Here is a 23,289-nt window from a genome sequence, read left to right as displayed (position 1 = left end):
TTCTTATTAAAACGAAACGTCAGATACAATTTTAAATCATTGTATCGTTTTGAGCGCACCTTAAACCCCCGAAACCTCCTTCGAATTACAATTAATACCAATTAGTGCTCTGAAGATTGCTTCTTATTAAAACGAACAAAAAATTGGTTTTCGCCCTTGATTTACGGTAGATTATATTCAAAATAGGCATTTTCATGACTTAACGGCCTGAAATCTACATTAAAACTGTCGGTAACTACTTAAAAATTCACTTTCTTGAATTAATAGCAGGTTTTTCCTTCTCATTTTAAACAGATTCCTCTCCGACTCATATCGTACCTAAAACCGCATCAATACTACAAATATCAGCTTAAACTATCAATTTTTGATGCAAAAAGTTACATATTCATGTCAATATCTTCCAAATACTAGCCAAACTTGAAGAAATTAAAACATATTTGTTTTAAATAGTTTAACAAAAGGTATAAACGATTTAAGTATTGAAATGTTTAAAATATAAATCATTCAATATATATTAAAAGTTAGTGCCATAAAAATAATTGAGTAACTTAATCAATTTCATAAAAGCATTACATAAATTATTAACTTTTTAATATGAAACACTACATATAATATACAATATGAGTTTATTTAAAACTTGCTTGGTACATTTGAATCTTTTTATTCGAGTATCCTATTTCTTGTAAAACCTCTTCTCGTCTAGATGACATCGGTCCTTGTAGGGTCACAACGGTAATCTTTTTGATGAAATTATCAACGGCTTTTTTTTTGGATGAATGGTCAAAGACATTCTTCATAAAAGTGATCATCAATGGTCAATGATGGTTTGTTGTTCATTTGCAGAAATATATCCATTTCAAATCGGTGATGGCAATTTTGGCAAGTTCCTTATGACAATTTCTTTAGAAGTTGTCTACAATTGTTTCTTTGATAACTAACTCGGGGTAATTTTTATGTTGTAAGAGGTATATTCACTCGTACATGATGAAAACTATCTAATCCGAATTGGAATCATTCTTTATGACTAAACACCTTGTTGTTGAATCATATCAAATATTTTTCTGTATGCTCACTTTTCTATTATCGTATTGTTTTGCTTTTGCGTAATTTCTTGGGTATCCTAATCACCTAAAACAATATGAAAAAGAGTTAGAGGTTATAAAAAATTAAGTCAAGTAACAATTTAAAATTCTATATTAAATACCTGTTATGTATGAAATATTTCTGTTTCTTCTCAAAATAAATCCCCGCGATGTATTCTTTGCGCGATGAACGACGATATTCCAAAATCTTGTTCCCATCTCGGCGTCTTCAACGACTCTTCTTCGTGTTCGAATATGGTTGTGTCTACCATAGATTCAAATTCGGAAGGGCACTGCAGAACCGTATTGGATAACGTCGCAACTGTCAATGGCGTCACAAATTTCACGTTAGAATATATTTCATATTGTTAATTTCACGAATTAGGCAATTATTTGATATTTTATATGATATTATCAGGCAATTACATGCGATGAAATTTTAGAAAATTATTATAGTTTTTTGGTAATTTCGTTAAGATATTGAAACATCAAAAATGCAAAAATATATTTAAAAATAATCTGTAATTATCCGCATTATTATTGTTTCTTTTACTTTTTTCTTAATTATAATACTTCAGGAAGGGAAGTAATTTATGTAGTAATGAATATTTTTAATATCGCATGTGATATTCATTTTAATTTTTTTTTTAAATAAACGATATTTTATTCTTTATAGTTTTCTTTTATTTCATTTCTTGTCGTCACTTTATTTTCTTAAAAGAAATAAAAAGGAATCTGTAAACAATGCCGAATTTGTTTGACAAATTGTGTGGATTTATGTTTTACATTTCTTGTGTTAAACTGGAAAATATTAAAAATTATATAAAGTAATTATTGATTTTGTAGTAGTAGATATTACACGTAATAGGTTACGTAAAATGAATATAAAAAACACTTGTTCAATTGAAATTTGTGTCTAAATGAAGTATTTCTTGGATGACTCGACGAATACTTACAAAGTTTCAATGATCATTTATTTAATAAAATTGTCTTCTTTTTTTTTTCATAATTGATGAATGATTTTCTTTATAACTAAGTTGTCGGTAGTGATTTATTGTCTACTTAAAAATATATAATAATTTTTAAATTTCCATTGAGAGAAATAAATGGAAAATTTTACATTCAAAAAGAAATATTAGGAAATTAAAATTTAAAAAACTTGAATAATTTAAAAAAATATATAAATAAATGAAACACATTAAAACACTAATATTTCAAATTAAGAGTAATAATATAAATATTAAAAGAAAATTAAGATTAATTATCATCATCATCATGTTTTCATTCATTCATTTAAATATATTTTTTTAAATTATTTCTTTCTTTTTAGATGATATAAGACTTTGTAAAATGGTGATGGTAATTTTTTGAATGAAATTATCAGTCCGTCCATGTTCAATAACTGATTGAAGGCATTCTTTATAGAGAAATTGTTAATGATGGTTTGTTTTTTATCTACAGGATTATAACATGAAAAAAATTTTACCGTCAAAAGAGTAAATAAAATATTTTAAATTTATCAAGCAATTTTGGGAAACAAATTGAAAATCGTCTATTTGAAATACTTACACATATATATGATTCATGTAAATGTTGACAAAAACAATAAAACTAACTTGAATTGTGTAAATAATTTTGAAAAATTATATGAAAAGTTAATTTTATATCAAATATCAATTACGACTTATAATTTGAACATGATAAAACTTTACCTGTGTTTATATCCATTTATCCAAATAATATTTTACTTGGATAATTTTCTTTCCAAATTGGCAATGATGGTTTATTTAAATTTCTTATGGTAATTTCTCTTGAAGTTATCAGAAGTCGTTTTATTGATAAGTCATTGATGATAAATTTTGCTGTTAAACTAGCATCTTCTAAGCGGTTTTTCAATGGCCTAATTTGTTACCTGGGACGTCAGCTTTTTTTGCGAGTCCGAAATAAATAAAATAAACATTTGGTTATTTTAGTATTGGGGGTAGTTTTACACATTCTCGACCGCTTCAAGGTGATTGAGTAGTACGTCATTTTGAAGCTCTCTCAATTGGCTCTTCAATGGTCTAAACCCATACCTGGGACGTCAGCTTTTTTTGCATTTCCGAAATAAATAAAACGAATATTTGGTTATTTCGTTATTAGGGATAGTGAAACATCTAGTTCTTGTATCAATTCTCTTTCTGCAATTTTATGAATCCTGTAACCATCGGAAACAAAACGAATATGAATTAGAGGTTATGGAAAATAATATCGTATAAAAATTAACAATGTTATATTAAATACCTTTAATTTGTAAAATGTATTTGTTTCTCTTGGAAATAAACCCCAGTGATGCATTTTTCACGCGATTGACGACGACATGCCAAAATTTAAAAATTCGTCGACATTTACTCTTTTTGACATTTTCTATGTTTAACTGTGTTCGCGTTTACCATAGTTTGAAACTTGGCCGGGCATTGTAAGACCGCATCAAATAATCCCACAACTGTTGATGACGTCATAAATTTAAATTTGTCATTAATATTACAAATAGGATTATGTATTATTATTGTTGATTTGACAAATAAAGTAATTATATACGATGGAAAGACATTACAATTTTTGTTGATATCATCATGATGTTTTGATATTGTTTTACAATATTTTCTTAAAGAAGTAAAAATGAATCTGTAATTCCGAAATTGCTTGATAGATGGCGTAGATTTACGCTTTGTATATATTTGTTTTTCAGCTAGAAAATATACGATACTATGTAAAATAATTATTGATTTTAATTTGATATATTTTATAAAATAAATATTAAAGACTTACTTGTTAAATTAAAATTTGTTTATCCAAATAATGTATTTCTTGCTTGATTCGACAGATTCCTATCGAGTTCTGATAACATTTATTCACTGAAACTTTTTTTTTCTTTTCACTACGTTGTCGATGGTGATTTGTTGTCCATCTACATAAATAAAGAATAAATACGAAATTGTAAATTTAAAAAGAAACGTTGCTTAAGAAAATACATAAATAATTTAAACAGTGAAGTACTAATATTTCATTTTAAAAACTATAATGTAAATATTAAAAAACTGAAATTAATTTTATTTTGTTTTTTTAAGGAAAAGGAAAATGAATGGAATTTTTCATAATTGTATTGTTAATGAAAATTTGTTTATTATTTTTTAAAAAAAGGTTAAATTTTACATTTTCTAAAAGATATTGGAAAATTAGATTGTGTAATTTGAATAGATAATTTGTTTTGTAAAAATAACCTATTACCTAGTTAATTTTATAGAAATATTATAGCAACTATTAACTTTTTAATATTAAAATACTACATATAACGTACGATATGAGTTAATTAAAAACTTACTTGTTATATTTAGATATATTTATATAAGTGATGCTTTTTTTCGGAATATTCCTTTATGTCTAGATGTTGGTCCTCGTTGTAATAGTAGTTTCTTCAATGAAGTTATCCCTTTGCAATGATTGGTCCAAGACTTTTTTTATAAAACAATTGTCCATAATGGTTTACTTCCTATCTGTATAAATATTCCAAATTTTTTATTATTTCAATAAATAAAAAAACAATTTAAATTTTCCAAAATATTCTAAGAAATCAATTAAAAATAATCTATTTAAAATATAGCCATTACAAATCATATTTTGACAGAAAAAAAATGTAAATAATTTAAATCGTATAAGTAATTTTAAAAAGTTATGTAAAACGTTGATGTTGTAGTGCTCAATGTCATCTATAATTTTTAATATAAACATGGTAGAAATTTACTGGATTTGTAATAACAATTGTGCAAAGTTCTTTAGGATAATCTTTTTAGAAGTTGTTGACAGTTGTTTTGTTAATAATTAATTGATGATAATTTCCGCAATGGTATGAAGTTTTACGAGGCACTTTCATCTGCATTTAACAATAACTATTGAAGTTGAAATCCAACCAATCTTCATGACAAAACATCTCATTGTTGTATGTTGTACAATATATATTAAAAGTTAGTGCCGTAAAAATAATTGACTAACTTAATCAATTTCATAAAAGCATTACATCAATTATTAACTTTTTAATATGAAACACTACATATAATATACGATATGAGTTTATTTAAAACTTGCTTGGTACATTTGAATCTTTTTATTCGAGTATCCTATTTCTTGGAAAACCTCTTCTCGTCTAGATGACATCGGTCCTTGCAGGGTCACAACGGTAATCTTTTTGATGAAATTATCAACGGCTTTTTTTTTGGATGAATGGTCAAAGACATTCTTCATAAAAGTGATCATCAATGGTCAATGATGGTTTGTTGTTCATTTGCAGAAATATATCCATCTCAAATCGGTGATGGCAATTTTGGCAAGTTCCTTATGACAATTTCTTTAGAAGTTGTCTACAATTGTTTCTTTGATAACTAACTCGCAGTAATTTTTATGTTGTACGAGGTATATTCACTCGTACTTGATGAAAACTATCTAATCCGAATTGGAATCATTCTTTATGACTAAACACCTTGTTGTTGAATCATATCAAATATTTTTCTGTATGCTCACTTTTCTATTATCTGTATTGTTTTGCTTTTGCGTAATTTCTTGGGTATCCTAATCAACTAAAACAATATGAAAAAGAGTTAGAGGTTATAAAAAATTAAGTCGCGTAACAATTTAAAATTCTATATTAAATACATGTTATGTATGAAATATTTCTGTTTCTTCTCAAAATAAATCCCCGCGATGTATTCTTTGCGCGATGAACGACGATATTCCAAAATCTTGTTCTCATCTCGGCGTCTTCAACGACTCTTCTTCGTGTTCGAATATGGTTGTGTATACCATAGATTCAAATTCGGAAGGGCACTGCAGAACCGTATTGGATAACGTCGCAACTGTCAATGGCGTCACAAATTTCACGTTAGAATATATTTCATATTGTTAATTTCACGAATTAGGCAATTATTTGATATTTTATATGATATTATCAGGCAATTACATGCGATGAAATTTTAGAAAATTATTATAGTTTTTTGGTAATTTCGTTAAGATATTGAAACATCAAAAATGCAAAAATATATTTAAAAATAATCTGTAATTATCCGCATTATTATTGTTTCTTTTACTTTTTTCTTAATTATAATACTTCAGGAAGGGAAGTAATTTATGTAGTAATGAATATTTTTAATATCGCATGTGATATTCATTTTAATTTTTTTTTTAAATAAACGATATTTTATTCTTTATAGTTTTCTTTTATTTCATTTCTTGTCGTCACTTTATTTTCTTAAAAGAAATAAAAAGGAATCTGTAAACAATGCCGAATTTGTTTGACAAATTGTGTGGATTTATGTTTTACATTTCTTGTGTTAAACTGGAAAATATTAAAAATTATATAAAGTAATTATTGATTTTGTAGTAGTAGATATTACACGTAATAGGTTACATAAAATGAATATAAAAAACACTTGTTCAATTGAAATTTGTGTCTAAATGAAGTATTTCTTGGATGACTCGACGAATACTTACAAAGTTTCAATGATCATTTATTTAATAAAATTGTCTTCTTTTTTTTTTTCATAATTGATGAATGATTTTCTTTATAACTAAGTTGTCGGTAGTGATTTATTGTCTACTTAAAAATATATAATAATTTTTAAATTTCCATTGAGAGAAATAAATGGAAAATTTTACATTCAAAAAGAAATATTAGGAAATTAAAATTTAAAAAACTTGAATAATTTAAAAAAATATATAAATAAATGAAACACATTAAAACACTAATATTTCAAATTAAGAGTAAAAATATAAATATTAAAAGAAAATTAAGATTAATTATCATCATCATCATGTTTTCATTCATTCATTTAAATATATTTTTTTAAATTATTTCTTTCTTTTTAGATGATATAAGACTTTGTAAACAATAAAACTAACTTGAATTGTGTAAATAATTTTGAAAAATTATATGAAAAGTTAATTTTATATCAAATATCAATTACGACTTATAATTTGAACATGATAAAACTTTACCTGTGTTTATATCCATTTATCCAAATAATATTTTACTTGGATAATTTTCTTTCCAAATTGGCAATGATGGTTTATTTAAATTTCTTATGGTAATTTCTCTTGAAGTTATCAGAAGTCGTTTTATTGATAAGTCATTGATGATAAATTTTGCTGTTAAACTAGCATCTTCTAAGCGGTTTTTCAATGGCCTAATTTGTTACCTGGGACGTCAGCTTTTTTTGCGAGTCCGAAATAAATAAAATAAACATTTGGTTATTTTAGTATTGGGGGTAGTTTTACACATTCTCGACCGCTTCAAGGTGATTGAGTAGTACGTCATTTTGAAGCTCTCTCAATTGGCTCTTCAATGGTCTAAACCCATACCTGGGACGTCAGCTTTTTTTGCATTTCCGAAATAAATAAAACGAATATTTGGTTATTTCGTTATTAGGGATAGTGAAACATCTAGTTCTTGTATCAATTCTCTTTCTGCAATTTTATGAATCCTGTAACCATCGGAAACAAAACGAATATGAATTAGAGGTTATGGAAAATAATATCGTATAAAAATTAACAATGTTATATTAAATACCTTTAATTTGTAAAATGTATTTGTTTCTCTTGGAAATAAACCCCAGTGATGCATTTTTCACGCGATTGACGACGACATGCCAAAATTTAAAAATTCGTCGACATTTACTCTTTTTGACATTTTCTATGTTTAACTGTGTTCGCGTTTACCATAGTTTGAAACTTGGCCGGGCATTGTAAGACCGCATCAAATAATCCCACAACTGTTGATGACGTCATAAATTTAAATTTGTCATTAATATTACAAATAGGATTATGTATTATTATTGTTGATTTGACAAATAAAGTAATTATATACGATGGAAAGACATTACAATTTTTGTTGATATCATCATGATGTTTTGATATTGTTTTACAATATTTTCTTAAAGAAGTAAAAATGAATCTGTAATTCCGAAATTGCTTGATAGATGGCGTAGATTTACGCTTTGTATATATTTGTTTTTCAGCTAGAAAATATACGATACTATGTAAAATAATTATTGATTTTAATTTGATATATTTTATAAAATAAATATTAAAGACTTACTTGTTAAATTAAAATTTGTTTATCCAAATAATGTATTTCTTGCTTGATTCGACAGATTCCTATCGAGTTCTGATAACATTTATTCACTGAAACTTTTTTTTTCTTTTCACTACGTTGTCGATGGTGATTTGTTGTCCATCTACATAAATAAAGAATAAATACGAAATTGTAAATTTAAAAAGAAACGTTGCTTAAGAAAATACATAAATAATTTAAACAGTGAAGTACTAATATTTCATTTTAAAAACTATAATGTAAATATTAAAAAACTGAAATTAATTTTATTTTGTTTTTTTAAGGAAAAGGAAAATGAATGGAATTTTTCATAATTGTATTGTTAATGAAAATTTGTTTATTATTTTTTAAAAAAAGGTTAAATTTTACATTTTCTAAAAGATATTGGAAAATTAGATTGTGTAATTTGAATAGATAATTTGTTTTGTAAAAATAACCTATTACCTAGTTAATTTTATAGAAATATTATAGCAACTATTAACTTTTTAATATTAAAATACTACATATAACGTACGATATGAGTTAATTAAAAACTTACTTGTTATATTTAGATATATTTATATAAGTGATGCTTTTTTTCGGAATATTCCTTTATGTCTAGATGTTGGTCCTCGTTGTAATAGTAGTTTCTTCAATGAAGTTATCCCTTTGCAATGATTGGTTCAAGACTTTTTTTATAAAACAATTGTCCATAATGGTTTACTTCCTATCTGTATAAATATTCCAAATTTTTTATTATTTCAATAAATAAAAAAACAATTTAAATTTTCCAAAATATTCTAAGAAATCAATTAAAAATAATCTATTTAAAATATAGCCATTACAAATCATATTTTGACAGAAAAAAAATGTAAATAATTTAAATCGTATAAGTAATTTTAAAAAGTTATGTAAAACGTTGATGTTGTAGTGCTCAATGTCATCTATAATTTTTAATATAAACATGGTAGAAATTTACTGGATTTGTAATAACAATTGTGCAAAGTTCTTTAGGATAATCTTTTTAGAAGTTGTTGACAGTTGTTTTGTTAATAATTAATTGATGATAATTTCCGCAATGGTATGAAGTTTTACGAGGCACTTTCATCTGCATTTAACAATAACTATTGAAGTTGAAATCCAACCAATCTTCATGACAAAACATCTCATTGTTGTATGTTGTACAATATATATTAAAAGTTAGTGCCGTAAAAATAATTGACTAACTTAATCAATTTCATAAAAGCATTACATCAATTATTAACTTTTTAATATGAAACACTACATATAATATACGATATGAGTTTATTTAAAACTTGCTTGGTACATTTGAATCTTTTTATTCGAGTATCCTATTTCTTGGAAAACCTCTTCTCGTCTAGATGACATCGGTCCTTGCAGGGTCACAACGGTAATCTTTTTGATGAAATTATCAACGGCTTTTTTTTTGGATGAATGGTCAAAGACATTCTTCATAAAAGTGATCATCAATGGTCAATGATGGTTTGTTGTTCATTTGCAGAAATATATCCATCTCAAATCGGTGATGGCAATTTTGGCAAGTTCCTTATGACAATTTCTTTAGAAGTTGTCTACAATTGTTTCTTTGATAACTAACTCGCAGTAATTTTTATGTTGTACGAGGTATATTCACTCGTACTTGATGAAAACTATCTAATCCGAATTGGAATCATTCTTTATGACTAAACACCTTGTTGTTGAATCATATCAAATATTTTTCTGTATGCTCACTTTTCTATTATCTGTATTGTTTTGCTTTTGCGTAATTTCTTGGGTATCCTAATCAACTAAAACAATATGAAAAAGAGTTAGAGGTTATAAAAAATTAAGTCGCGTAACAATTTAAAATTCTATATTAAATACATGTTATGTATGAAATATTTCTGTTTCTTCTCAAAATAAATCCCCGCGATGTATTCTTTGCGCGATGAACGACGATATTCCAAAATCTTGTTCTCATCTCGGCGTCTTCAACGACTCTTCTTCGTGTTCGAATATGGTTGTGTATACCATAGATTCAAATTCGGAAGGGCACTGCAGAACCGTATTGGATAACGTCGCAACTGTCAATGGCGTCACAAATTTCACGTTAGAATATATTTCATATTGTTAATTTCACGAATTAGGCAATTATTTGATATTTTATATGATATTATTAGGCAATTACATGCGATGAACTATTAGAAAATTATTATAGTTTTTTGGTAATTTCGTTAAGATATTGAAACATCAAAAATGCAAAAATATATTTAAAAATAATCTGTAATTATCCGCATTATTATTGTTTCTTTTACTTTTTTCTTAATTATAATACTTCAGGAAGGGAAGTAATTTATGTAGTAATGAATATTTTTAATATCGCATGTGATATTCATTTTAATTTTTTTTTTAAATAAACGATATTTTATTCTTTATAGTTTTCTTTTATTTCATTTCTTGTCGTCACTTTATTTTCTTAAAAGAAATAAAAAGGAATCTGTAAACAATGCCGAATTTGTTTGACAAATTGTGTGGATTTATGTTTTACATTTCTTGTGTTAAACTGGAAAATATTAAAAATTATATAAAGCAATTATTGATTTTGTAGTAGTAGATATTACACGTAATATGTTATGTAAAATGAATATAAAAAACACTTGTTCAATTGAAATTTGTGTCTAAATGAAGTATTTCTTGGATGACTCGACGAATACTTACAAAGTTTCAATGATCATTTATTTAATAAAATTGTCTTCTTTTTTTTTTTCATAATTGATGAATGATTTTCTTTATAACTAAGTTGTCGGTAGTGATTTATTGTCTACTTAAAAATATATAATAATTTTTAAATTTCCATTGAGAGAAATAAATGGAAAATTTTACATTCAAAAAGAAATATTAGGAAATTAAAATTTAAAAAACTTGAATAATTTAAAAAAATATATAAATAAATGAAACACATTAAAACACTAATATTTCAAATTAAGAGTAAAAATATAAATATTAAAAGAAAATTAAGATTAATTATCATCATCATCATGTTTTCATTCATTCATTTAAATATATTTTTTTAAATTATTTCTTTCTTTTTAGATGATATAAGACTTTGTAAACAATAAAACTAACTTGAATTGTGTAAATAATTTTGAAAAATTATATGAAAAGTTAATTTTATATCAAATATCAATTACGACTTATAATTTGAACATGATAAAACTTTACCTGTGTTTATATCCATTTATCCAAATAATATTTTACTTGGATAATTTTCTTTCCAAATTGGCAATGATGGTTTATTTAAATTTCTTATGGTAATTTCTCTTGAAGTTATCAGAAGTCGTTTTATTGATAACTCATTGATGATAAATTTTGCTGTTAAACTAGCCTCTTCTAAGCGGTTTTTCAATGGCCTAATTTGTTACCTGGGACGTCAGCTTTTTTTGCGAGTCCGAAATTAATAAAATAAACATTTGGTTATTTTAGTATTGGGGGTAGTTTTACACATTCTCGACCGCTTCAAGGTGATTGAGTAGTACGTCATTTTGAAGCTCTCTCAAGTGGCTCTTCAATGGTCTAAACCCATACCTGGGACGTCAGCTTTTTTTGCATTTCCGAAATAAATAAAACGAATATTTGGATATTTCGTTATTAGGGATAGTGAAACATCTAGTTCTTGTATCAATTCTCTTTCTGCAATTTTTTGAATCCTGTAACCATCGGAAACAAAACGAATATGAATTAGAGGTTATGGAAAATAATATCGTATAAAAATTAAAAATGTTATATTAAATACCTTTAATTTGTAAAATGTATTTGTTTCTCTTGGAAATAAACCCCAGTGATGCATTTTTCCGCGATTGACGATGACATTCCAAAATTTAAAAATTCGTCGACATTTACCCTTTTTGACATTTTCTATGTTTAACTGTGTTCGAATTTACCATAGTTTGAAACTTGGAAAGGCATTGTAAAACCGCATCAAATAATCCCACAACTGTTGATGACGTCATAAATTTAAAATTGTCATTAATATTACAATTAGGATTATGTATTATTATTGTTGATTTGACAAATAAAGTAATTATATACGATGGAAAGACATTACAATTTTTGTTGATTTCATCATGATGTTTTGATATTGTTTTACATTATTTTCTTAAAGAAGTAAAAAGGAATCTGTAATTCCGAAATTTCTTGATAGATGGCGTAGATTTACGCTTTGTATATATTTGTTTTTCAGCTTGAAAATATACGACACTATGTAAAATAATTATTGATTTTAATTTGATATATTTTATAAAATAAATATTAAAGACTTACTTGTTAAATTAAAATTTGTTTATCCAAATAATGTATTTCTTGCTTGATTCGACAGATTCCTATCGAGTTCTGATAACATTTATTCACTGAAACTTTTTTTTTCTTTTCATTACGTTGTCGATGGTGATTTGTTGTCCATCTACATAAATAAAGAATAAATACGAAATTGTAAATTTAAAAAGAAACGTTGCTTAAGAAAATACATAAATAATTTAAACAGTGAAGTACTAATATTTCATTTTAAAAACTATGATGTAAATATTAAAAAACTGAAATTAGTTTTATTTTGTTTTTTTAAGGAAAAGGAAAATGAATGGAATTTTTCATAATTGTATTGTTAATGAAAATTAGTTTTTTATTATTATTTTTTTTTTAAGTTAAATTTTACATTTTATAAAAGATATTGGAAAATTAGATTGTGTAATTTGAATAGAAGGAAAAATATAATTTGTTTTGTAAAAATAACCTATTACCTAGTTAATTTTATAAAAATATTATAGCAACTATTAACTTTCTAATATTAAAATACTACATATAACGTACGATATGAGTTTATTAAAAACTTACTTGTTATATTTAGATATATTTATATAAGTGATGCTTTTTTTCGGAATATTCCTTTATGTCTAGATGATGTTGGTCCTCGTTGCAATAGTAGTTTCTTCAATGAAGTTATCCCTTTGCAATGATTGGTCCAAGACATTTTTCATAAAACAATTGTCGATAATGGTTTACTTTCTATCTGTATGAATATTCCAAATTTTTTATTGTTTCAATAAATAGAAAAACAATTTAAATTTTCCAAACTATTCTAAGAAATCAATTAAAAATAATCCATTTAGAATATAGCCATTACAAATCATATTTTGACAGAAAAAAAATATAAATAATTTAAATCGTATAAGTAATTTTAAAAAGTTATGTGGTACGTTGATGTTGTAATGCTCAATGTCATCTATAATTTATAATATAAACATGGTAAAAATTTACTGGATATGTTTGTATTTATTTATTTGAGTGATATTTTTATTAAGTGATATTTTTGTAGTTGAATTTGTAATAACAATTGTGCAAAGTTCTTTAGGATAATCTTTTTAGAAGTTGTTGGCAGTTGTTTTGTTAATAATTAATTGATGATAATTTCCGCAATGGTATGAAGTTTTACGAGGCACTTTCATCTGCATTTAACAATAACTATTGAAGTTGAAATCCAACCAATCTTCATGACAAAACATCTCATTGTTGTACGTAATTTTGTTTTTATATAAATTTTTGGATCCCGTAATCTTCAAAAATGAAATGAGAGTGAATTAAACGTTATTAATATCGTATCGAAATGAAATATATATTATATCAAATACCTGTTATATGTAAAATGTAGTTCTTTCTGCTTGAAACGAATTTTCGAAGCACCTTCTTCGCACGATCGACGAGTATCTTGTAATTTATCGGTATTTGTTCTTCTTATCGTAGACATCGTATCGGATAACCTCACAACTAACGATGAGGTTAGAAATCTTAAATTTTTAATATTGTTAATATTACAATTGAAATATTATTATCGCTAATTTCATAAATTGTACATTTATATAGTGTGGCACGAAATTTTCAAAAAGCGTTGTAATTTTAACCAATTTGGTGACGACATTTAGACATATATTGGTAAATGTGTTTGAAAGTTGTTCAGAATGATCTAAATTATTGTCGTTATTCTTACCCTTTTCTTCAACTGTAACGTTTTAAGAAGAAAAATAATCGATGTAATAGAGAATATTTTCAATTACAAATGTAGTTTTCATTTAGGTAATAGTTTTTTTGGAACAGAAATGGTTCATTGTGTTAACTAAATTTAGACTATCGGTGGAATTTGTAACTTTGAATTTGTATTTGATTTGGCGCACGCACGCACTGTAACATATAATATTTGTTTTTAAATTATTAAATAAATAACATTATGAAATGTAACACTCACCTGACAATGTAGATGCCCATTGGAATAATAAAAAAAATGTTTCGTCTTTGTTGAGACTCATCAGCATTGCCTAGCGCATTTCTTTTCAAATGTTCTTCCAACGAAAATAAACGTCAGCAATGGATATTTTTTTTATTTTTTACCAAAACTTGAAATGAAAATATAGAGAAACCGAGTGCAATTGAAATCGTTATATCGGAGATTATAAATTTAAAATTAAGTTAATAATGTGCTTTATAGAGAGTGATATGAAAAAAAAATAAAAAAAATGTCCATTGCTGAATTGTTTTACATTAAACAATATGTTGCAATAAAAAAGAAATTCAGCAATGAACTTACAAACTAAGGGGCAATTAATTTAAAAATTTATATAATAGAATATTTGTTGAATTGAGAAAATTTAATGAAGTTATATAATGCAAAATTTAAAAAAAATTAATTTATATAAATTGCTTTACGAGAGAAATATGAACATGTTATTGTAAACAAATATAATCAACGACTAATTTAAAAGAAAACTGTGAAAAAGGTAATTAAATATTGAATAAAAAAGTGAAATTCATAGAGTGAAATAACAATAAGAAGGTTGTAATAATAAAAAAAAACTATTTGTTGAAGATATACAATATTGATGATAAGTAAATGTCGTTGTTATAACGGCAGCATTAACGAAGGTGTAAATGTGTACTTTGAAAAAAAATATATTAAATTTGAAAAAAAGAGTTTTAATTTCACTTTTGAAATGGAAATAATGTCGTGGTTGTCCCCGATGTTCCGGGACGATTATCGCGCGAGACTCGTTCAAACAATTGTCGATCGTTATATGGATTGATCACGACATTATCGTACAGCCTGGGGATCGGAAGAATCCTGGGTGTGGGTCCGTGTCTCAGTACGTCCATAATAATATCGGTCAAATCTAGTGAATCGAAAAAATCGTCGTCTTGTTCGAACGAAGTACTGGTCGGTTCGTTAGACGTTGGTGGAGAGGGTGACGTGCGTGCCGGAAGCACGACTTCACCCTGACCCCCAATAATCGCACGAGTAGGATTCCAGGGTAACCGTTGTCGAAGTGGTTCGGGGTTGTTAAAAATGTTGGAGTAAACGACGTTATGCGTCAATTTAACTCCGTCTCTGCGTCTGAAAGCGCCTTGACTTGCCGTGTTTTCGATCACGACACGCACATCTTCAGGCGAGCCCACCCTAGAGTCCTAGAGAAGGCCACATAAAGCTGTCCGTGCGCGAAACACGGGCTTGGCAAATGGATTCCTACTCTTGCGTACGTCTGTCCTTGACTTTTGTTAATCGTCATGGCGAATGCCAGCCGTATGGGAAACTGCACTCTCTTGATCGGGCGAGGAAGTTCCGGAACGCTCGATGTAATTTCAATTTTGGGCAAGTTGATGGTCTCCCCTTTGCGGGGACCCGATAAAACCTTGACTTCCAAAACTTCCTGGCCGAGACGCACAATCATCATTCTGGTGCCGTTGCACTGTCCATGCCGGACGTCTAGGTTTTTAAGGAGGACGACAACCGCTCCCGTCTTGAGCACGAGCTCATGTGGCGGAAGGTTGGACGCCGAGATCCGATGAACGACGTCCAAAGGGACGTGAAATTCATCATCCTCGGTCGCCGCATTGCCGGCATACTCGTCGACCGAGTGGTAGTACCTTGGCTCACCAATGATTTTCCGATTTAAAATTAGCAAATTAATGTCATCTACCGCGACATTGGTGGGACACAGTATCACTCAATCCCCGACGTCGTTTTCATTTACTCTGTCGTAGACCCATTCGATCAATTCCTGTATGGTTGGCATTACGAAATGACGATCGATTTTGATGAGATCGGCCGGGACGAACGTATCGCGCAAAATTGCCCTCTCGATTAACCCCTCCCCCATACGCAAAAGCCAATTGCCGTACTCTCGAATGCGGTTCCCCACGACTTCCAAGTCGACCATTTCGGGATGATGAGCCGCCGCCTCGGTCGCCGATTGTACCGCGCGATTCAGTCGCAAGTTTGTCTGAAGACAAAACACCTTCACCCTGCGCCAAATCTGACTCGATTTGACACAGTTTGCAAGGATGTCCATGCGCGAACCGCGCACCACGATCGGCAACGTTTGACGAAAGTCACCCCCGAAAAGGACTACTTTTCCCCCGAAAGGAACCACATTGTTTTCGCACACGTCACAAACATACCTGTCGACCGCGTTCAACGCATGCTTTGAGGTCATCGACACCTCGTCCCAAAGAATGACGTCGTTTCGACGAATGTTTTGCGACCTTTCGTGCTCGGCCGGCCATCCGACCGTGGACTCTTCGTCCAGGTCCAGAGGGAGACGGAAAGTGTGGTGGCAGGTCCTCCCCTCTATAAGTAAAGACGCAGCGATTCCCGTCCACGCAACTGCCATCAGACGGGCACCGCCGGCAGACAGAATTCGCTCCGCGATTACGTTATAGAGAAAGTTTTGCCAGTTCCGCCGGGCCCGTCAACAAAAAATAAATTTCTGTTGACGAACGTCTCGTCCGCCTCCAGTCCCGCAACGATAGCCCTGTCTAGGTGGAAATGTCGCAACGCACTCTCCGAATCTACGCTGTTTCTATTTTTTAACAAAGTGTAAATAACGGCGTTGTAAACAGTACGTTGATCCGCGTTCAACTCGTACACTCTGTCCCCGAATCTCAAGAGCACATTCTCGTGCTCGTCTGACGCCGGCGCGCATTGTCTCACTTCCGCAAACGCGTTCGCTTCATTGACGCCAACAGCTTCCGGGTCGTCCAGACCGATCTCGTTGAGGTTTATTCCCTCGCGATTTGCCGCCACGATTTGATCAATATTAATGAGAGCGCGGCGAAGCGCGATCGGCCGCGGAATACCGCGTCTTATGAGATCAGCGATTATGTAAGGATCTTTGAACTCTTCTCATAAGGCCGGTATTTCGTGCCGATGGCGCTCGAATGAAACTAAAATAATTAGAGCGAAAAAATTTCTGACGCGCGGCGGCAAATCGCGATCGCAAACCTCGCGCATCGCGTTGCGGTAAATGTCAAAATTGGCGAGTAACCGACGCTTCTCGCAGGCTTCACGGTACGCTTGACAGACATACCCGTCGGCTAGCGTCCTGATCGATTCGAAGGAGGTGGCGCCCCGTAAATGTTGTAACAAAATACGCAGGTGAAACCTATCGTCATCCAACGGGGATACTTCCCGTATAACTCCCACGATTTTATTAAAATGTTGACGCGCACGCCATTCCCCCTCTCCTCTAAACCAAACGTAGTTTTCGGGTATCTCGACGTAGCGCAGCCGCCGTGCTTCGGGGTCGACCGCATTCAGACGGAAATACGCCACCAATTTAGACACGTAGTTTGTTGCGTCCGCGACACGGGTCAGTAATTCATCTTCGTCGTCATCTTCATCGAAAGTGACGAGTTGTTCATTCTCCAAGTGAACGGGCAACGTAACTACGGCGTGGGAACGATCGTGTAATTTATACGCGAAAATACGCCAGCACGCTTCCATCGAGCTGATATATCGACAGTCGGTATAGTTACTAATCTCGTCCCAATCGACTTCATTATTCTGCCCGCGCATTTGGATGGTGATACAATCTGGTCCTTTGTGGCAATATTTGTACAGGTATCGGATAGAGGCAAAAGATCCGACCCCTTCGAAATTAATGTGAGTCCGATATTTCATCGCAGCCCAGCGGTTGTAAGGCACGATACGCCGATTATCATAACGATTGCCTGCGAAAATGACAAACCGACCGTCATCGGGACGGGCATATTCCGGTCTTCCGTCGAAACGGTGGAAATTTAGAACGGTATCGCGTCGAAAGGCTTTTGGATAGCCTTTCGCGCACACGCGAGACTCCAAGTTGGTACACGGGGCGGCCGGATTGTCTTGACCGCAGACACGGTGCACATAATAATCACGCACAACACCGTACAGATCCGGCTCAACTTCGCGGTCGGGAATCCGGGCGGATATAATCCGGTCCATCTTCTCCGCGTCGTCGATCCGATCCGTAAGTTCGAACCCGATTAAAATGTGAGCGTGTGGCAGTCCTCTTTTTTAAAACTCGATCGAATAATGTGCGGACGATTCCTAAGAATTGTTCTTTGACTAAATCGTCCATGAATTGTTGGAGCTTTGTATGGAAGACTCGGCACACCAATTCTGGACGATTTTCCACGCGTTGATTAAAATTTAAATTTTGAGTAATTTCTGGCCAATGGGGGTTGCAGGTCATCGTTATAAATAAGTCTGGTTTACCGTGTCTGGCAACGACTGCCATAGCGTCCAGGTATAGTTTGTTCTGTCCGCGACAACTACCCTTAAACGCGGCCGGCAGGATGTTGATATGGCCGATCCTCGCATTAGGCCCCGCTTCGGCTACGCGCTTACGCACGTAGTCGATTAAGCGGTTGTAATACGTGGTCCGAACTTGACGTTGATTCGTCCGATACCACCACAACTCTTGCGATTCTATTTTCACGTACGTGTCAATCACGTACTGTTGAAATAGTTTCGCGGAATTGTGCAATATGGAAAAAGTCTCGTCACGTACCATCAACCTGTGCTGTTACAAAATCCCGCAGCGAGACCTTTTTGTCTCGTCTGCTCGCGTATCTGAGACGCACGCCATAACCGTCCTCTCCGTGAGGGAAGAGTAACGGGTACACCATGGGATCAGACACACGAGACAAATTACTAATTTTATTTTGATGGTCGATAAGCGGACGTCGTGGATACACTCGCAGATCAACATCGAACGGTATATCGTTATCAAATACCGCTGCTATTTCGCAGCGGCTCTCGGGTAAGTTAAAATTCCGTCGATCTCTATTGATGTTGTGTTTGAATCTCACCACGATGTTCGCTACCGAGTTTGGCCCGTCACGTTCGATGCGTTCCCGAATCATTCCCCGAATGCAAATGTAACTATGGACGAGTACGTTCGTGCGCCTCAACATTTCCTCGAGGATCCGGAAAAGATGCGGATCTATTCCCGTCTAGTCAAAAAAATCGTTGCGACGTTCGAGCGCTTCCGTGACATCAAGAAAATAATACTGATTGTTCCTGATTGGTTCATCACGATGCGGCACATTTAGAGGGATTTCCTGAGCGTGGTGGTAAATTTGTCCCGTGATTGTGAAACAAACAGCCCCTTGTCCAACATTAACATCCGCAGGAATAGTGGCGTGCATGGAGGCCATGGCAAAATTACTATTCAATTTACGGATGTTATTCAAAAACTGCCGAGCAAGAGGTGTATTCTCAGTTAATAATTGATGCAATTCTCTCGGACATTCCCCTAAAGGCGGTAGAATAACTTCGCCCCCTTTGCAACAAATTAATCTAATATTATTCCGATTTTTCGGTTCCAATTCAAAAAACAAAGCGTTGCAAAAAGGGCATACGTCAGTCATTGGCCCGCACGAATGAATTTCTACATGAAACGGTTGTCGTTGTGCTAAAGTAATAGCGTGTCGGTGCGTTCTTCTAATAGGTATGTCAGCGTGCCTTCGTCTAGGAGGCGGTAATAATACATTCACCGGCACGTCGTTGTTATTTAAATTTGGAAAATGTTGATCGTTAGCTTCTGAAGGGACAGTTGTTTCAAGTAAAATATCATCGTTGGCGCATCGTTGCAAATTTGGAGAGACGGACGACGAAGTAGAATTTGTTGTTGTTGCCTGTACTCGGGGCGGTTGCGGCTGGTCTTCCATGGACGCGACTTCCAATCGAGGTTGAGAGATAGGTGGTATCTCTCGTTCCTCAATTGGGAACAAAGGTGGCAAGATTACAGGAAAACCACGTAAAATAATGTATCCCTCTCTGGGGGTTCTCGAAGCGCGATTTGATGTTGCTGGTAAACGATGTAAAACCACCCGCAATCCGCGCAACGTTCGTCCAAAATGTCTGTTCGTTGCCGATAACGCAGCCGGTTCATCCAATAACATGTTTCGAATCGGTATGATTACACGACGGGCATTGAAACATTGCTAAATTTGAAAAGACGTTAAAGGTCGGATAATTATACTTAAATCGCGGATGGTGTTGAAAAAATGAAGACGTCGTATTATAACTATTAATCGACGTCGAGATTCCAAAGATTGGCGACCTCTCAATCGATCTCTAGAAATAATACGCGATTGGTTATTAACAGGCATAATTAAACCGATTCGTTTTAATTTAAAAAATATACAAAATTTATTAAATTTTAAATATTAATGTTTAAAAAAATATTAAGATATAAGCCAAAAATTCTGAAAAAAAAAGAAAAATCGTTGTAAAACAGCTTTTAAAATTTTGTATAATTTTAAATAATTAAAACTAAAAGACGCAAACACTAAAACGATAATCGTAATAAGAGTACTTACATTATTAATTGCCCCACGATAAATGATAGCCGGATCTCTAAAATTAAAAAAAAAAGAAATAAATTTGTTGTATTAAAACGGTTATTTCATATTTCTCGATGGTACAAATTTAAAATTTAAAAAATTATCTAATAAAATAATTGGAAAACATTGATAATTATTTTATAAAATAAAAAGAATAAAATAAAAACAACACCAACATAATAAACAACTATAGCAATTATATAATAACTTTACTCGATTATTTAAAAAAATAGTTATAGGCAACCATGCATACAAAAGACGGACAACGAAATTATAGGAACGAAATAATAATTGCCTATGTGATTTTCAATTATCAATGCATTAAGTCAACGAAATTGATTTAGCGGCAATTGAAAATATTCAATTTATTATATTTTTTAACTGGATAAATTTCAAAAGAAAAAAAATTAATACCGAAAAGTAAAAAATAATTATATATTATGAAATAAATTAATAACCTATAGAGATCGTGTGAAACATATTCCTATATTATTCAATGAAATACGCAATAAACTAAAACACTTTTAAAATGCACAAAAATCGACAACGTATGAGAGAAATAATTTCGCGCCTATTTTTAAACCGTCAATCGTTTAATAACAGCGAAATTAATCATAAATTTAAACGAAAAAGACGATAAATGCATTGCTTTCTTATTACATACTGCATATTTTATTTATTATCCAAATTCGAATATATATTAAATGAAAACGATTTTAAATTGCACGAAAAATTGGCAACAATGTAGCTAACGTACGAGAGAAATAATTTCGCGCATATTTTGAAACCGTCAACCGCTTAGTAACAGAAAAATTAATAATAAATTAAAGGTATAATGAAGGTGAATGTGTCGTACATTCATGAAAAAGTTTATTTGTAATAATGTCTAACTGCACAAAATAAAAATTAAAAACATAAGTTATATATCAAACGCTACATAAAAAAAAACGAACTTGCGAAAAGTGAAAGGGGAAATAATATAGCGTGAATTTTTCCAATTGCATGTTTTATTTAGATATAATCATACGATTTAAATTTGAAGAAAATCGCACGTAGGAAAAACAAATTTTAATAATATGAAAGGAAATAATTTTATCGATTTATTTAATTGAAAATAAAATAAAAAGATACTTAATGTTTTTAAGGTTTTAGCTATCGAATTTGAAAAATAATTTGGGAAAAAATTTACCTTAAACACAGAATTTTGTAACTCGTAGATCACCGAAACAATACTGGATAAAAAAAGTGGGGATCAATATTTATATATTTAGCCAAATCGTTAAATTTCGCGCCTGAGATTTACACAGTTGCCGGTTTTCAACTTTACTGTTTCATAAATTGAAATTACGTATAAAATTTAATTTCTATTTCACGTATATGGTAACGTTGATAATATTGAATACGGAAAATACAAAATTATTTCTTAAAGTGGAAAATTATTTCTAAAATAAAACAAAAAATAACATGCATATTTGATACTGGCATCAATGTATGTATGCAATATGTATCTAAGGCGGGGTTGCAATATTTAACGAAAAAATTGGCGCGAAAATGGTGCAATTAAAAATAACGGTTTTTAGTAAATGGAAAAAAATAATTTTCACGATTATGAAGGGATTTTTATTGATAACATGTAATTGAAAATATGTATGTAAATAGTTTTGATTTTCTCTCTTCGTAAATTTGTGGGAATGTGAGAAAAGAAATTGATTTATAAATGGTGAATTCGCCGGGACCAATGCATATACATTATTTAAAAAAGAAATGAAACGATATTTTAAATGGCGAAAATGTATGAAACGTAATTTACATGTAATATGATGAAAATTACATTTAATGAAAACGAATATCGTATAAAAAAACTGGAAAATACGCAACGATAATTGAAATGTGTTTTATTCAACGAATTAAAAAAAATACATACAAATATGCGTTAATATTATTACATACAAATTACTTTTTCTAGTTGTATATTATAATTGAAATAAAATTATTAATATTAAAACATATTCATCAGTTTAACAATTTAAATAACAACGGTTCAATATAAGTTTAATAAATTTATATCCAGATTTATAATAATTTAAGAAAATATAATACAACTTTGTTAATTATATACAAAACTATAAAAATTTGTAATTGTCCTAATTGTTTATTTCTTTATTATGATAAATATAAAGTAAATGATAAGCAATACGAATCTTAAATTTATAATAAAAGTAAGTTTTTGTTTAAAAATTTTTAATGAATATAATTCAATAATCGTATCGATTTAATTAAAGAAATGTGTTGAAAAGTACATGAATTCCATTAAATGTGTTGCTTTCCTAATCTTGTTTATTGTTATTAATTGTACCATTCCAATTATTGATGAAG

The 23,289-nt window shown here is 30.5% G+C and overlaps 1 protein-coding gene and 2 long non-coding RNA genes across 12 annotated transcripts; all 3 read right to left on the bottom strand.

Moving 5' to 3' along the window:
* Positions 1-324: 324 nt before the first annotated feature.
* On the bottom strand, positions 325-4,618 carry LOC132708387 (uncharacterized). Of its 3 annotated transcripts, XR_009619931.1 has the most exons (6): positions 4,447-4,618; positions 3,894-4,032; positions 3,366-3,813; positions 2,795-3,279; positions 1,205-1,404; positions 325-1,128 (listed from the first exon to the last, which is right to left on the bottom strand). It is a non-coding gene; the product is annotated as an uncharacterized LOC132708387 (long non-coding RNA). The 3 variants fall into 3 exon arrangements; XR_009619930.1 differs by having other exon boundaries at positions 1,205-3,279; XR_009619932.1 differs by having other exon boundaries at positions 1,205-3,279; positions 3,366-3,567.
* Positions 4,619-5,175: 557 nt separating this feature from the next.
* Positions 5,176-16,228, bottom strand: LOC132708383 (uncharacterized). 8 transcript variants are annotated; one of them, XR_009619907.1, is made up of 13 exons: positions 14,495-16,228; positions 13,884-14,039; positions 13,090-13,264; positions 12,523-12,661; positions 11,996-12,442; positions 11,425-11,909; positions 10,087-10,286; positions 8,762-10,010; positions 8,209-8,347; positions 7,681-7,882; positions 7,110-7,594; positions 5,772-5,971; positions 5,176-5,695 (listed from the first exon to the last, which is right to left on the bottom strand). It is a non-coding gene; the product is annotated as an uncharacterized LOC132708383 (long non-coding RNA). The 8 variants fall into 8 exon arrangements; XR_009619908.1 differs by having other exon boundaries at positions 11,996-12,196; XR_009619905.1 differs by lacking the exon at positions 11,996-12,442 and having other exon boundaries at positions 7,681-8,128.
* Positions 16,229-16,912: 684 nt separating this feature from the next.
* LOC132708382 (uncharacterized) lies at positions 16,913-22,156 on the bottom strand. Its single transcript, XM_060680694.1, has 3 exons — positions 22,103-22,156; positions 20,890-20,926; positions 16,913-20,775 (listed from the first exon to the last, which is right to left on the bottom strand). Exon 3 carries the CDS (start codon positions 18,503-18,505, stop codon positions 17,423-17,425), a length of 1,083 nt encoding a protein of 360 aa, XP_060536677.1. The 5' UTR covers positions 18,506-20,775; positions 20,890-20,926; positions 22,103-22,156; the 3' UTR covers positions 16,913-17,422.
* Positions 22,157-23,289: the final 1,133 nt, after the last annotated feature.

This window comes from Cylas formicarius, unplaced genomic scaffold, assembly GCF_029955315.1.
Source record: "Cylas formicarius isolate icCylForm1 unplaced genomic scaffold, icCylForm1.1 PGA_scaffold_10__41_contigs__length_53128322, whole genome shotgun sequence".
Classification (NCBI taxonomy): domain Eukaryota; kingdom Metazoa; phylum Arthropoda; class Insecta; order Coleoptera; family Brentidae; genus Cylas; species Cylas formicarius.
Note: the sequence above shows the minus strand (reverse complement) of the source record. Positions and strands in the feature narration are given on the sequence as shown.